At 38.1% G+C, this 15,483-nt stretch overlaps 2 protein-coding genes and 1 non-coding gene across 3 annotated transcripts; all 3 read left to right on the forward strand.

Annotated features, from left to right (window-relative positions):
* The first annotated feature begins 3,729 nt into the window (after positions 1 to 3,729).
* TRNAL-UAA (transfer RNA leucine (anticodon UAA)) lies at positions 3,730 to 3,812 on the forward strand. Its single transcript has one exon. It is a non-coding gene; the product is annotated as a tRNA-Leu (tRNA).
* Positions 3,813 to 4,013: 201 nt separating this feature from the next.
* On the forward strand, positions 4,014 to 6,939 carry LOC103321999 (N-terminal nucleophile aminohydrolases (Ntn hydrolases) superfamily protein). Its single transcript, XM_089045256.1, has 8 exons — positions 4,014 to 4,160; positions 4,329 to 4,455; positions 4,548 to 4,677; positions 4,923 to 5,029; positions 5,348 to 5,482; positions 5,580 to 5,687; positions 6,402 to 6,501; positions 6,623 to 6,939. Exons 2-8 carry the CDS (start codon positions 4,342 to 4,344, stop codon positions 6,748 to 6,750), a joined length of 822 nt encoding a protein of 273 aa, XP_088901382.1. The 5' UTR covers positions 4,014 to 4,160; positions 4,329 to 4,341; the 3' UTR covers positions 6,751 to 6,939.
* A 3,807-nt stretch (positions 6,940 to 10,746) lies between these two features.
* On the forward strand, positions 10,747 to 14,967 carry LOC103322000 (Leucine-rich repeat protein kinase family protein). The gene is made up of 2 exons (XM_008223855.2): positions 10,747 to 12,619; positions 13,926 to 14,967. Exons 1-2 carry the CDS (start codon positions 11,113 to 11,115, stop codon positions 14,558 to 14,560), a joined length of 2,142 nt encoding a protein of 713 aa, XP_008222077.2. The 5' UTR covers positions 10,747 to 11,112; the 3' UTR covers positions 14,561 to 14,967.
* The last annotated feature ends 516 nt before the right edge of the window (positions 14,968 to 15,483 follow it).

Raw genomic sequence — 15,483 nt, forward strand, 5'->3', positions numbered from 1 at the left:
GGCCCGTCAGGGGGTGTGCTAATTGGATCGCTCATACCCAAAACTACATTTATTGGATCGCTCACATCATCATCAATGACAATCAAGTAAGTTCAAGGCTTGGATGATCAAATTCTAGTGGTTAAAATGTTTCAAGTTACCGCTTCCTGTTAAAATGCTTAAAATGCTTCAGAAGACCTTATTTTATACTGTGTACAATATCTGCTGTCTTCAATTTGATGTTTCCCTTCGTGTCCCTTCTCTAATTATTTGACACATGTCATGTAACTTAACATTGTTAACTTCTTTTATTTTATCATTAAAAGAATCCTAAAAAAAAAAATCTCCGAGACAAAAGTGCGGTGAACTTAAAAACCAATACATCACAAAATGGAAGAGATATGAAGCATAAGTGAATCACAATCCCTAAGAAGAAGACATCTGAATCACAAAATGAAACCAACTCATCTTTTACATAAAACAAATGCTAGAACGATGAAGAGATTGTTTGATTTATGATATATATATATATATATATATTTAAGGGAAGATACATGAGTGTTGAAATCAATTTGGAGGATTCTGAGCAAAAAATGAAAAAGCCAAAAAATTGATTTGGAGGAGATAAACTCACTCATATCCAAACTCTCTATTCATAAAATCAAAATCAAATTGAAACCCAAAGAAAAAATCAACCAAAACCTAAAACAAATAACAAGCCACAACTAAGGGGACATTCCAAGATCAAAATGAAACAAAAACCGCAAAAGAATCAAGGGTTCAAAAGAACAGAAGCAAACTTAAGATAACTCCCAAATCAGTAGAAAACAAATAGAAAATTTGGACATCTTTAACGACAAGAAGCTCTCCACAACCTAGATTCATGCCCACGTAGAAACGGCCAAAGGCACCGCACGATCAACTCGCATTTGCTCCACGGGATCGAAGGGGCATTGACCACTAGGGTTACTGTTGGGATGCGTACGGTCCTTTACTTGGTATTTTCGAGGTTTTAATTTTTTTTTAATGCCAAATATAAAAGAAGTTAACAGAGTTAACTCTTTGTTAAGTTATATGAAACATGGCAAATAGCTAGAGAGGGGACATGAAGGGGACACGGAATTGGAGATAGTAGATCCGCTCCTGAGGAAATCTGATTTAATTTAGGGCTTCTTAAATCTATGTTCAAAATGATTAGTTGTCATTAGGTTTAGTCCTCCGGTTTTTTGTTTTAGATATAGGTCCTTTGACATTTATTACTTTTTTTGTGTCGATTTTACCCTTTGAGGTAAATAAGAAAAACACATTGAAAAATCGAAATTTAATGCATTATTTTCTTCTAATTGAATTCCAGAATTTAAATTTTGAATTTTTTCCTTGATAATATTCCTAATATATAGATAAAATACAATTTAATCAATAAAAAGTAAAGACCCACAAATTATACAAATCGATCAGACAAGCACCCACATTAAATTATGTACCTAACATACAAGTAAATAGTGTTACTATTCGCAACGAAAAATACTTAGTGATAAATCATGTTACCTATAAGTTAGGAACATAAATTAGAAAACTACCAAAAATAAACAAAATAAAATTGGATGTTACCTATAAAAATAAAAATAAAAGCTACATAAAATACTACTACACATTGTCAAAATATGAAAAAAAAACATATATATATATATATATATATATATCTATGCAATAGGCAATATGACATAAATGATTATTACCCGATTCAAGTCATAAGGGGCAACATTGGAACAAAAAATAATTTTAAAAATAAAATAATAAAAAGTTACATAAAAAATTTTAAAAAGGAATGTAATTCTATGTGGCACAAAAGTCAAAAGACTTGGATCAAAGTTATCAAATCCGAGAATTAAACCCAACTCCTCAATACGAATTTGAATCTACATAAACTTTTCTATTTAATTAAAAGCAACGGAATTAGAAATTTTTTTTTTTTTGGGGTCGAAGAATTAGGACTTTATTATACAGCTGCAGGATGATATGGAATTGCAATGGCTTTAAGAGGATATTTTCTTTGTATGGAGGCGCCATTGGTTCATGTCTAAGTCCTCCCACCGGCACCCCCAGGCAACTCCCAATCAAACTTATGCACCAAATTTGCCAAAGCAATCTCTTTAAGCGCCATGGAAAACTGAATCCCTGGGCAGACCTGTCTGCCAGCTCCAAATGGAATGTATTGGAAGTGGTTTCCTTTAAAATCTACGGCGCTATTCAAGAAACGTTCGGGCTCGAACTCCTCCAGCTTGTCGTAGGTTTCGGGGTCTCTTCCGATCTGCCATGCGTTCACTATGACTTATGTGTTGTCCTTGATGTTGTAGCCGTCTATGTTCACGTCTTGGGTCGACATTCTTGGAAATAATAGTGGGATTGGAGGATGCAGACGGAGAGTCTCCTTGATCACTACCTTTAAGTAGGGCATTTTCGGCCAAATCATCCTCTGTTAATATGTCTGTATTTGTTGCCCGCCTTTGCCCTTACCTCAGTTCGCAGTTTTTTCATCACCCTTGGGTGGCGTATATGGTGATGATTGTTTACTCTGGTGGCTTCAACATGTAGTCAACAAGTTGACAATTTGAGTTTTTTTTTTTGTACTTTTTTCCTTTTTACACCCATGTAGCCATCAGGTGGTAGGGTAAGTAAATGGCACACAAAGTTCATACATAGGCTTCAACTTAAAGTGAAACAATGGCACAGAAAGTATAAAATTCATTTGCTAATCCAAAACCAAAAAATCTGTTGAAATTTTCCATGAACTAAGCATTCGAAGCGCTCTTCCATGTCTTGCAGGTTATTCTTGGCAATTCCAAGAACATGCGAAAATTAGTAATCATCATAACAATGCAGGAATGTGTGTAGTGTACGTAGTACGTACATCATCATTGGAGGTGGTCCTCCTGACGTTTTTCTCTTGAAACTAGTCTGTGAGTGATTGATGCTGGGCGACTGTAGTCTGTACATGTGTGAACTTTCATTTTTGCCCTAATTATTGCTGCCTGCCTTAAATGGTATTAATTTTTTGGTCTGTCCATTTTGATATCGCCCAGACAATTTGAGATTTTTGTTGAAGACTTAAGTTTTCAGAGGTCCCATTACTATTTTGCCATACGGCCCCTAAAATCTCAGAGCCGCCTATATTGTTAGATATATTGTGGCTCCCCATATATACTATATAGTTTTGAGCTACTTCATCAAACAATTAATTGTATGGAAGTAATTTTAAGGGTTAACTGCATAAAGCTGTTCTAGCCAACTCTGTTTTAATAATTTGGGTTGTATCAATTAGATTACATATATAGGGAACCAACTTGTATGTATATATCCAACGGTCCCACCAATATATATACAGTCCTGATTTCTTTGACTACAGGATTCAAGAAATTTGTGGTCACTCATCATTGGATGTAATTTCAACGGTTCACTCACTCTTGCACTCTTTTTAAGAAATATTTTTGAATCATTTGATTAATATCCAACGGTGGGTGACCACAATCTCTTGGACTCCTATGATCCAAGAAATCAATATATATTGGTAGGTCATATATTGCATGTGATATTCAAAGTCGCGATACCGTCCACGTTCTCTCCATGAAATTTACTTCTAACAATGAAAAGAGTCCCATGATTGGATACCCCACAAAAAATAAAAATAAAACAAAATATGTTATTGATTTCAACGTATAAATATTTAAAGTTTAGATGATTTCACAATCAGCTGGTTTGCCCGAGAGGTTAAGGGGGAAGACTTAAGATCTTCTGCACATAAGTGCGCATGGGTTCGAACCCCATAGCCAGCAAATTATCGTATTTATTTTGCTTTTTCTTTTTTATGTATACCAATTATGCGCAAGTTATTTCCTTTACCAAATACAAAAGCCCAATTTATTTTCAGTTTTCCGACCAACTTGGGCCTACCATCTCGGCCCAAAAATAAAATCAAAGTCGACAAAGCAGTCTCCTAGCCATCACTATTATTTTATTTCGACCAAAAAAACAAAAAACAAAGGCCATCACTATTAACACTTTCCTCGAGCACAAGAAACCCTCTCTCTCTAAATAAGTATTCCTTCCATTAATTTTCTCTGCTCGATCTTCGTCTCTGTTCTTCGTCTTCCTCTTCCTTTGCGTGATTATCAATCGTCCAGGTATTTTCACAAGCTTTAGTTTGTTCCAATTTTGTCGATTTTCATAACAGAGTTCATGAAATTGAACATTTTGAACCAGCTTTCGATTTCTAGGGTTCAATCTGGAACCATGATCATAAAGCTGTCGATGGTTTAATTTTCTTTTTTGGTCAATGCTTTTCTTCTCAGAAATTTAAGAGGTATGAAGCTTGATACTAGCGGTCTTGAATCAGCCGCGCCGCTGGTTGGCGCGAGCAGTGGGTTTCTCGATGGGTTTGCAGATGCTCCATCGTTCGAGGTTCCTACTACCAATGATGTGAGTTGTGATGTGCTTGTTGTGCTTTCTTCCTGTGTCTCTTAGACTATGTGGTAACATTTTTCTGAATATGAGTTTTTCTCGTGCTTCAGTTTGATGGCTTTCAGAAAGAAGCTATTCAAATGGTGAAGCCTGCCAAGGGGACAACCACACTTGCTTTTATCTTCAAGGAAGGCGTCATGGTTGCCGCTGATTCTCGAGCTAGCATGGGAGGATATATATGTAATATTTTATTACTTCAAATTGTTTGCAAATATGTGATAGTGCTATGCTTTGTCCCATGAACTTTTTATTGGGTTAATTGAGAGTGATGCTTAAACTTAGTAGTATCCATGAAGATGCGGCTTCTTCACTTTATCATGTTAGTTTAGGTGTCTTAGAGTGTCTCTGCTAATGTTAATCATGTACCTTGTCTTTGGCTATGGAACATGGGTTCACATTTACAATCTTCTTCCTAATCTTTGCAGCCTCACAATCTGTGAAGAAAATTATTGAAATCAATCCTTACATGCTTGGTACAATGGCTGGAGGAGCCGCTGACTGCCAGTTTTGGCATAGAAATCTAGGGATAAAGGTAGTTCTTGTGCTTTGTTTTCTTATTTTGTAGTGTACTATTTTAGAATTGTCAGCTATGATCAACTTTGAAGGGGTGAATATATTTTTTTGGTGTTCTATACTTATTATCATGTTGTTTTTACAAGGACGAGGAAGGTCAATATGTTCGAGAAACTTTATCATGAGTCATAGTAGTGGCATCATATTTGTGTTCACCTATTAAGGGCATGATTATTATGCTCTTTATTTTGGCTTAGTATACTGTTAAAGTGGATTATTATTTGTTGTATCTTTCCTTATATGGATTACTAACAATCAATTGTTTGAAATAACTCAGTGCCGGTTGCATGAATTGGCAAACAAGCGCAGAATTTCAGTTACAGGGGCATCAAAGCTGTTGGCAAACATTCTGTACTCTTACCGTGGCATGGGTCTCTCTGTTGGGACCATGATAGCTGGATGGGATGAAACGGTAATGAAATACAAATCTTATCACATGATTTTATTTATTTATTTATTTTTTTGCAGTCACTTGTACTCACGTAATCTGCATCTATTTCTGGGTGCAGGGTCCTGGACTCTATTATGTGGACAGTGAGGGAGGAAGATTGAAAGGCATGCGGTTTTCAGTTGGATCTGGTTCACCATATGCTTATGGTGTTCTCGATAATGGGTGTGTACTTTCACTCCTTTAATTTTTTGTTTGTCTATTGGTGCAATATTTTTTGAGTCTTTGTTTCTGCAGTGTCTTCCCTTTATTAAGCATTGAACACTTGAACACAAGAATTACAAGTGCATAAGATTTAGTTATAGATAAGGTATTACAAGCAAGTGGAAGTGTAAAAAACACCCGTTTCAAAACTTTGAATGTCATGGGAACTTGTCTCTGGAAAAGAAAAAGGGGAAATGAAAAAACAATTAAAAGGATTAAGATAAGTGAGGGAGTCTAATAAAACGGGAAATTTTTTGTCCACATAAGATTTCTTTCACTTATGTACCTGCTTTTCTTTTCCTTTGGTTCTGTTAGAGGTTCGATTGATCTTTGGGGTAACTGGATTATGAAATGATTGAATCCCCTTGCTCTGATGTTGTGTTTGCAGCACAACCACATTTTGTTTTTATAACTATTCTGCTTTTTACCCATCGAAGTCATCTTATTATGACTTTAATTATGGCATTCTGTTTTGCCTTAATAGAAATTTTAGAAATTGGCCTTCTTTTTCTTTATTGCGTCAAATATATAAAGTTTTTCTCTGACTTTTGGTTCCCTACAATTTTCTGAGTATATTTGAGTTTTATTTGTATAGATGCATTGCTTGTTTTGCTTGTTTTCTGCAAACTTTTATATTTTGGTGCATCATCATTCTACTGACTGTAGTTGCTTATGCTAGGTACCGTACGATATGTCTGTTGAAGAAGCTGCTGAGTTGGCTAGAAGGGCTATATATCATGCAACATTCCGTGATGGAGCCAGTGGTGGAGTTGCGAGCGGTAACTCTCTCTCTCTCTCTCTCTCTCTCTCTCTCTCACACACACACACACACACACACACACACACAGTAGACAACACACATTTTACTTATATTGGTTTCAAACTGGTGTTTTTAATCAGTTTATCACGTGGGACCAAATGGATGGAAGAAGCTTTCTGGCGACGATGTTGGGGAGCTTCACTATCACTATTATCCTGTAGTCCAAGGTGCAGTTGAACAGGAAATGGTTGAAGTAGCTGGGGCCTAAGAATCTTACACAACCTGGACCAGGTTTGAAGTGTTGTTCCCCCCTCATGTATCTGATGGCAGATGGAAACGCAAGACTATAGGATTTCATGACCTATTTTGGTTGATATGTTGTTAGAATCGGGATTTTAAGTTTGATGTCATACAATTTTCTGATAATCATCATCTTTCCATTGTGGATTACATTTTATCCATTGTTGGTGATGCCCTTCCATTTTAGTGGTCAAACTCGGTTATATTTTTTTATCGGTGCTCATCCCCCTGGCATGTTCGTATTTTATAATACTAATCTAAATCCAATGGGAGAAAATGGAAAGGGGAGTTTTTTTTTTCTTATAGTGGACATGGGCATTGGGTGGTAAAATGAAATAAGTTATTATTTTGATGATGGATCTTGTGCCATATAGTTGGATCAAAATAGTTTGGGCATAGCTGCATGCTTCTTTCGTTGATTTAAACTTCCTTTCACTTGTTTTAACAATTGAACATTAGAAGAATTTCGTGGAGGAATTTGGGCCATAAACATGTATTGTTTACCCATACCATACATCAGAGCATCTTTCCTTGGTGCTGTATTTTGCAACCACTGATTAGGGCTGTTTTGCGGTCAGTACTATCATCAACAGTCCAAAGGGGAACCCAAGAAAAAGATCAAACCCTCCTCCAACATCTTGAGTCCTTGACATTGAATCTCAAGCCTGCATTTCTGATTTAGGGTTTACAAATCATGTATGCCCGTGTTCATGTTATTATCTACATTAACTAACTATTAAGACTAGGAAGGGTAGTCAGTCGTCAAAACAAATTTCCTTGACTTTCCACCAAAACCAATCCCTGAAATTGTTTGTTTTGTTGTTCAATACATCTATTTCTTTCTTCTCTCCCCAAAAGTAACTGATTTTTCAATTTCTCTTTTAACAAGGCCTTGGAGTGGGGGCAGTCTCTCTTTCAATTTCTTGCTTGCTTCTTGTTAGCCATGTCTGCAACCGAAAGCTCAGAGTATCGGCAGTCAAGGCAATGTATTGCTCCTTTTCGTTGCTGGTATTTGCACCTTGGTCGTCTGCCTCACAACAAGCATTTCAAGGTCATACAAAAACCTGAATTCAGTATCAGCGGTGCTTATCTTTAACCATTTCAATTACATCGAAACCAACCATACTCTCTCCTATAACCTTACCCTCGACATCTCCCTCACAAATCCGTGCCAGAAATACTTTAAGTTGATTGACAACCAAGTCTTTGCATACTATCAAGACCAGAAATTTGGTCTTGTGACTTTGATTGATAGGAGGACAGCGTTTCACCAACACCCCAAGAACACCACCTTTTTTCAGAATGCAGTTGTTGAAGGCTGGAAGACCATGGGGACGTCGCGTGCAACCTAACCGTTCCACTGACGCGAGTTTTTATTGGAACATCTTGTGATAGTTTCAACACTACAAAGTGCTTCTATATTCCTGTTTAATTTTAATCATTACTTTCAATTTGCCCTATGTGCCTTAGCTTCAAATAGATTCTAATTAAGGTTTTAAAATATAAAAAAATATTATATATTAACAAATTTTGTGTTTTCACCTTGAAACTCTCTTTTTTTTCTTCTTCTTACCTTTAATCCATTATTAGCCTCTTTGCAGGCGCGGAAGCGCCTGCAAGAGGTTTTTATTTATAAAAAAAAGTTAAATTTATTTTAGAATTAAAAAAGAGAATGGTTAATTATACATTATCTGATTTTTCCTTTTAATTTTATTTTTTGTTCATATGAAAAAGTGTGAAGTTACCATATTATCCTTATTTAATTAATAATTTCAATTCTTAATGTTTGCATTAACCAAGGGAATTTTCTGGTATTTTGAATGTTTTACCATTCTCTGCATTTTGCTTTATAAATATAGATATTTATTTATTCATCTTGAACCTAGTGACCATGATTCAAATAAGTAAATTTCCTTTAAATTCATTGATTTAAACTTCCTCGGCTTGTTTAACAACTGGACATAAATTTTGGGAGATTCACTATTATACCCAATATAGTAGCCCAAATTATAAAAACAATATATATGAAATGGACTTTAGAAACACACTCAAAACTCATTTACAACATAACAAAAAGGCTTTTAACTTCTTTTGAATTACAAAACTGACATTGATTTTTTAAAACAAACTCAACCTCAAAACCTCACAAAAAAGTCCAAAACACTTAGTAGGGCATTAAAGTAACTTAATAATCAAAATTAAATTCAATGGGCCAACTGTTATTTTTTGGGTTTGTTTATAAAAATTAAATGGTGTAAGGTTTATTTATAATTTTAATGCTAAAAATTGGTATATGACTAAATATCTCTAAAAAAAATTTCCCTAGAAGTCGATCTGGGCATGTCTGCCAATCATTAAGAAATATGAAACAGATGCAAATTAGAAGTTGTAGATTACACTACAAGGCAAACACTGGACTTTTCTCTCCCACTTTTTGGTTCTACTCTTTTTAGGTTTAATCAGAGTCAGACCTACCACCCCAGCATGCTTCAGTGAGGTCACCCAAATCAAATGCGTCAACGAGGAGAATCAAATTTTGGGTAAATGGGCCCCATCTTTCTCATGAGCATCTTGAACAACTAAAACCAAAACCAAACCAAACCAAACCAAAGGCAGGCTGGTTGGGTTGGGGTTGAGTTAACTTTGATTCAAGCCCAATCAATTACATCCCTTAAGTACAAAGCATTGGATAATAATAACATTATTTTTGCCTATATAAGGCTTTGTCTTTTGTCACACGATGTCATCACTACATGCTTAGCTACCAAATATATTCTAGCCAGAATTTTTTTTCATTAAAAAATCAAGTACAGAAAGGGAAGGGAGTCTACTTTTTATGGCCAATAAATTAAGGTGCAATTATATTAATGGTCCATTAAATAAATAAAGTACAATAATTCGTAGAATGCATTGTTCCACCGAAATGAAAATGATGTGTAGATAGATTCCAATCTGGCAACTACTCGAATGAAGACAGGAGGACAATCAAAAGACAGTACAAAGCTAGAACAATTTAGCCCTGATTTATTAGCTTCTAAGCATGTTTTCATCATTAAGAATGAGATATCATTATTATGCAAGTTTCTACTTAACAATTATGTAATTAGTTTACATGATTAATAAAAAATATTTTGGGAAACAAAACCTGCTATTTCGCACAATCTCTGATTAATTATGCGATTGCGTTTTATAGTCACATCCCGTACATTAGAGTAATTAGAATTTTCGTTTATAAAAATTAAAAAACTACCAAATCAGTTTACTGTAAAACCATATGTCTCTGTTTGGTTGTTGTCAATTAATTGCGAAACCTTTAGGGATTCATCAGAGAGACTCCTTTTTCTTAGGTCAACATAAGTCAGACTTTTAGTTGGAGATTCTTTTTCCTACCAATAACCATTACTTGCTTCATTCATTTGTAGTTGATCTTGCTCGTTGCTGCTGTTTCTGTGGACCAAAGGAGCCACAACAGATAGACTGTGACTGTGTCTGGACTGGGCATATATTTCTTTATTCTAATAGTTTAAGTTCCAAAAATTTCCGTCATACAATCTTATCAAACAAATGATTCTCTTATCATAAACAAGTGATTCCAATGCTAATTAAACATATGAGTTTTGTTAGGATAGTCGCACACGCGCACTTCAGTCATTGATGATAGTATAATATGTATTTTATAATGTAACTTACACTTATTTGGTGCACCGTATAAGTGATTGTTGTTGATGAATGTGACTCTCACAATGTGGCCAGACTAATCGACGAGAGAGGTGGGAAATTACCGTCCCTAGCATTTTCCTCTTAAACATAAAAATATTGCAAGCAAGGCCTAGTTTATTAGTTAACCTAGGATATGAAATTAGATAAAACCAACAAAGAGTCCAGAAAATGATGGAATGTTATTTATAACTAGACCTGACCAGTGACCATAGAGTATATGTAACATCAGCATCATATTCAATTCATGCTTTAAAAACACATTGCAAAAGCCACCACTCCCTCTATGCCTTTGCTTTTCTTCTACTCCCTCCTTCCCCCCCCTCCCTCTTGTTCTGTTAGCCGGTCCTCTCTCTCTATTCAGCTCTATCCCTCTCTCTCTCTCTCTTTGGCGGGAGGTGGACCCCACTAATCAAATCTCCTCCATCTCAAGTCTCTTTCTCATAAATACCGGCGGGCACCAGCCCACCCACACCTCCAACTACTCTCTCTCTCTCTCTCTCTCTCTCTCTCCACAACAACAACAACAACAACAACAACAGCATGCATTTCAATTAGAAACCACATTTCAATTTACGATTTCGCTCCCATTTTTATTTTTCTCTGCCAAATTATGGAACCTTCCATTTTCTTCTTCCTCCTCATCTCTATCTTCATTGACGTCACTCTCTCTCTCACCCCAGACGGCCTCTCCCTCCTCTCTCTAAAATCGGCCGTCGAACAGCCATCCGACGGCTCCGCTTTCTCCGACTGGCTCGACACAGACGATACCCCCTGCCGCTGGACCGGCATTTCTTGCATGAACGTCACCGGCTTCCCGGACCCCCGCGTCGTCGGAATCGCGCTCTCCGGCAAGAATCTCCGCGGGTATATTCCGTCCGAGCTCGGAACCTTAGTCTATCTCCGGCGGCTCAACCTCCACAGCAATAACTTCCACGGCTCTATCCCTTCCCAGCTCTTCAACGCCACCTCACTCCACAGCATCTTCCTCTACGGTAACAACCTCTCTGGTTCGCTCCCTCCCTCGATCTGCAACCTCCCCCGCCTCCAGAACCTCGACCTCTCCAACAACTCTCTTTCCGGTTCGCTCCAAGCAGAGTACTTGAAGAACTGCAAGCAATTGCAGCGGTTGATTCTGGAGAGGAACAGATTCAGCGGCGAAATTCCGGCTGGAATTTGGTCCGATATGGAGAATCTAATCCAATTAGACCTCTCCTCGAACGAGTTCACCGGATCGGTACCGGAGGATTTCGGCGAGTTGAAGTCCCTGTCCGGTACCCTCAACCTCTCGTATAATCACTTATCGGGCAAGATTCCGAAATCTCTCGGCGATTTACCTGTGACGGTGAGTTTCGATCTCCGAAACAATAACTTGAGCGGGGAAATTCCCCAAACGGGGTCGTTTTCGAATCAGGGGCCTACTGCGTTTCTGAACAATCCTCTGCTATGCGGGTTTCCGCTTCAGAAAACTTGTAAGAACCCGGGGCAGAGCTCGCCCGGTAATCCGAATTCGGGACCGGGATCCGAAAACGGTACGAGAAAGGGTTTGAGTCCGGGTTTGATTATCTTAATATCGGTGGCTGACGCGGCGGGAGTGGCGTTTATTGGGCTAGTCGTCGTTTACATCTATTGGAAAAGAAAAGATAATTCGAACGGCTGTAGCTGTACAGGGAAGAGCAAATTTGGAGGGAACGAGAAGCTTCATCTCTGTCAACTCTGTTCTTGCGCTTGCATCAATGGCGGGTTTGGGAACGAGGATTCAGAACAGGGCGACCCAGAAAAAGCAGAGAGGGGAAAAGGGGAGGGAGATCTCGTGGCCATTGATAAAGGGTTCACGTTTGAGCTCGACGAGCTTCTGAGAGCTTCGGCTTATGTGCTGGGCAAGAGCGGGTTGGGGATCGTGTACAAAGTGGTGCTCGGCAATGGCATCCCTGTGGCTGTGAGGAGATTGGGTGAGGGCGGTGATCAGAGGTACAAGGAGTTTGCGGCCGAGGTTCAGGCAATTGGGAGAGTGAAACATCCGAATGTTGTGAAATTGAGAGCTTATTATTGGGCTCCGGATGAGAAGCTTCTGATCAGTGATTTCATTTCTCATGGCAGCTTGGCCTCTGCTCTTCGCGGTGAGTTTTTTCTCTTCTTCCTCTGTTTGTTTTATTTTGTTTGTATGCAGTTGTGTGAATTGAATTACGTGGTTTTGTCGTTTGTGAGTCAGAATCTGATGTGTCGTGTTTTGGTTGGCGTCTTTTAGTTGACTGATAGTCTTTGTTGAAGGCATATAATGCAGCTGGGCCACGATTGGGTAGTTTATTTATGCCCAGATTTGGGCTATTGTAGAAGCTTGAATTAATTGTTATTGGTTGGGGCCTGGATCGATCGTTTAGAGCGAACAGGTTTAATGGGCAGTGGGAACTAATTATTATCCCGCGTAGTGCACGAATGATGATATTGTATTATGTTTCTCAACGCTAATCATTGTTTGTTGGGCTCTTTTAACCATCATTTTCTTTTTCCTAATGGGCCAGATAGCTTATAAAATTAGACCAAATTGAAACTAATAAATCTTTGCCAACTTTGCAAGTAATAGAAAAATGACACGATCTGTTAATGAGGGTTGGTTGAGTTCGTAAGGATCGTTCTTTTTACTATCGAGACTTAGGTTCGAGTCCCGCTGCCGATAATCTCATTTGGTGGGTAATCTGTAAAAACCCAAAAAGGAGTTAAGACCCCCTCTGTAAGTCCTCAAAGAAGCCTTTGTATGCCTTGGTCATGGGATGGGTAGCCTCCCCTCCCCGCAAAATTTTACTCATTAAAAAAAAGAAAAAGAAAAAAGACATGATCTCCTATTGGTTCTTCGATTCTGGGTAAGAGTTGTAGCTTGTATTGTTTGAGTTAGGAACAAGGGGTCTTTTCCTTGGTTAAATTTGATGTTACAATTTTCACCTTTGCGTGAGAGTATGTGAAGAGTGGACAGTGGATCAGTGCTGCGATGGGACACGAGTGAACTGTGTTGTGGGGCTTGCACATTTGTATGGTTCAATCACAACTTGGTAGGTCAGGATGATCATTCCTCCCTCATGCTGCCGATGAGTCTTATTTTCTGTGGCCTTTTTCACAACCAAAGGGCGGATTTCGTTCTCTTTTGTCCTCCTCTGACCTGAAATGATCATCATACTTTTTGCATTTCTTTTTGCATTTCTTTTTACGTTTCCTTGATGGCATGGAGCCACAGCCACTACAACTACCATGGCCCATGGGCATGGGCTTAAAATTGCAATTCTTGTACATTTTAATATTTTACTTTTGGCGACAATATTATAGACTTTGTATGTTACTTTTGGCTACATAACTGTTTCTTTAATTAATTCCTTTCTTTAATTTTTTTAAAAAGAAAGCTAATGAAACTGGAAACTCTACTTCATTTTGCAGGGAGAAATGGCCAGTCATCATCAAGCCTCTCATGGACCACGAGGCTAAAAATCGCCAAGGGAACAGCCCGGGGCTTGGCCTACCTCCACGAATGCAGCCCAAGAAAGTTTGTACACGGAGACATCAAACCCTCCAATATTCTTCTTGACAATGAATCTCAAGCCTACATTTCCGATTTTGGACTCAACAAACTGATAACCATCACAGGCAACAACCCCTCCTCAGGTGGCTTCATGGGTGGAGCTCTGCCTTACCTAAAATCAGTCCCAACAGAGCGATCAAACAACTACCGTGCCCCGGAGGCCCGAGTCCCGGGCAACAAACCCACCCAAAAGTGGGACGTGTATTCGTTTGGAGTTGTGTTGCTTGAATTGCTCACTGGAAAGTCCCCCGAGCTCTCTCCGACCACATCAACTTCCGTCGAAGTCCCGGACTTGGTGAGGTGGGTGAGGAAAGGGTTTGAGGACGAAAACCCTTTGTCAGATATGGTAGACCCTTTGTTGCTTCAAGAAGTGCATGCCAAGAAAGAGGTGCTAGCAGCCTTTCATGTAGCGCTTGCATGTACTGAGACAGATCCCGAGGTTAGGCCAAGGATGAAAACTGTCTCTGAAAATCTTGAAAGGGTTGGGACGTGAGAGAATTTGATGGTTCTTGTTTGGATCCACATTTATATATAGCCAAGAAATTCCCACATTCACTTGATGAATTTGCAGATTGAAATTTGTCACATGGTGAATTTTGATAGGTGGTGGTAGCATTCAGAGTCTTCTCTACCACCTAGATTTATTTCGAAGACCCAAATCGTTTTTGGAAGTCAAGCAATTTCCCATAGCAGAATTTTGTTATACATTTCTTTTCTATTTTGTGTTAAATTGATAATTAAGAATTGGGTAGGTTTTGTAATTTAATTCTTTTTAAATTTCTGTCAGTCCCTACAAAATGCTTGTAATAATGTACTTTCCCTCCATTTTGTGCTCCATTATGGGTTGTATATTCACAAGTCCTCAAATAGATGTTTTCAACAAAATTCAATCTGATAAAACCTTTGTTAGTTTGCCCAAGCAGGACTTTATTCAACCAAATATTTGGATGGAATAAAAAGATATTGACTAGATAACTTATTTGACACATAATCATGGAGGTTTGTAATATTTCTTCCTTACATATTCTTTATTCTTTTCTTCTTGTTAATTGGACCTACAATTTTTGTTTGAGCAAAATTCTCACGAGAGAATTGGGTGGCGGAGCGTGTGAGAGAGAGAGAGAGAGAGAGAGAGAGTGAAGGGGTGGCCATGTATTTATGAAGCTCTTGCCTTCTAGGGTTTTTTGGAGAATAATTCCCATATGGAATGAAATGATTCTCTCCATTAAGTGAATAGATTGGATCAATTAGGGAGATTTAATGAAAATCAAATCCATAATTCATGGTGATATCTCTATTTTAAGTCTAAACAATTGGTCAATTAAATGGAGCACAATTGTCGACCTAAGGAATATTCTCATTGTCCATGTGGCACCTCATGATTGATTGGCAAAATATGTGCTCCCACAAATGCCC

The sequence above is a fragment of the Prunus mume genome, linkage group LG2 (genome assembly GCF_029339155.1).
Source record: "Prunus mume cultivar Tortuosa linkage group LG2, ASM2933915v1, whole genome shotgun sequence".
NCBI lineage: Eukaryota > Viridiplantae > Streptophyta > Magnoliopsida > Rosales > Rosaceae > Prunus > Prunus mume.

Coding starts and splice junctions, on each gene's coding strand:
- LOC103322000 (XM_008223855.2), top strand. CDS start 11,113: ATGGAACCTTCCATTTTCTTCTTCCTCCTCATCTCTATCTTCATTGAC. Junction 12,620..13,925: donor CTTGGCCTCTGCTCTTCGCG/GTGAGTTTTTTC, acceptor TTCATTTTGCAG/GGAGAAATGGCCAGTCATCA.
- LOC103321999 (XM_089045256.1), top strand. CDS start 4,342: ATGAAGCTTGATACTAGCGGTCTTGAATCAGCCGCGCCGCTGGTTGGC. Junction 4,456..4,547: donor AGGTTCCTACTACCAATGAT/GTGAGTTGTGAT, acceptor CTCGTGCTTCAG/TTTGATGGCTTTCAGAAAGA. Junction 4,678..4,922: donor TAGCATGGGAGGATATATAT/GTAATATTTTAT, acceptor TAATCTTTGCAG/CCTCACAATCTGTGAAGAAA.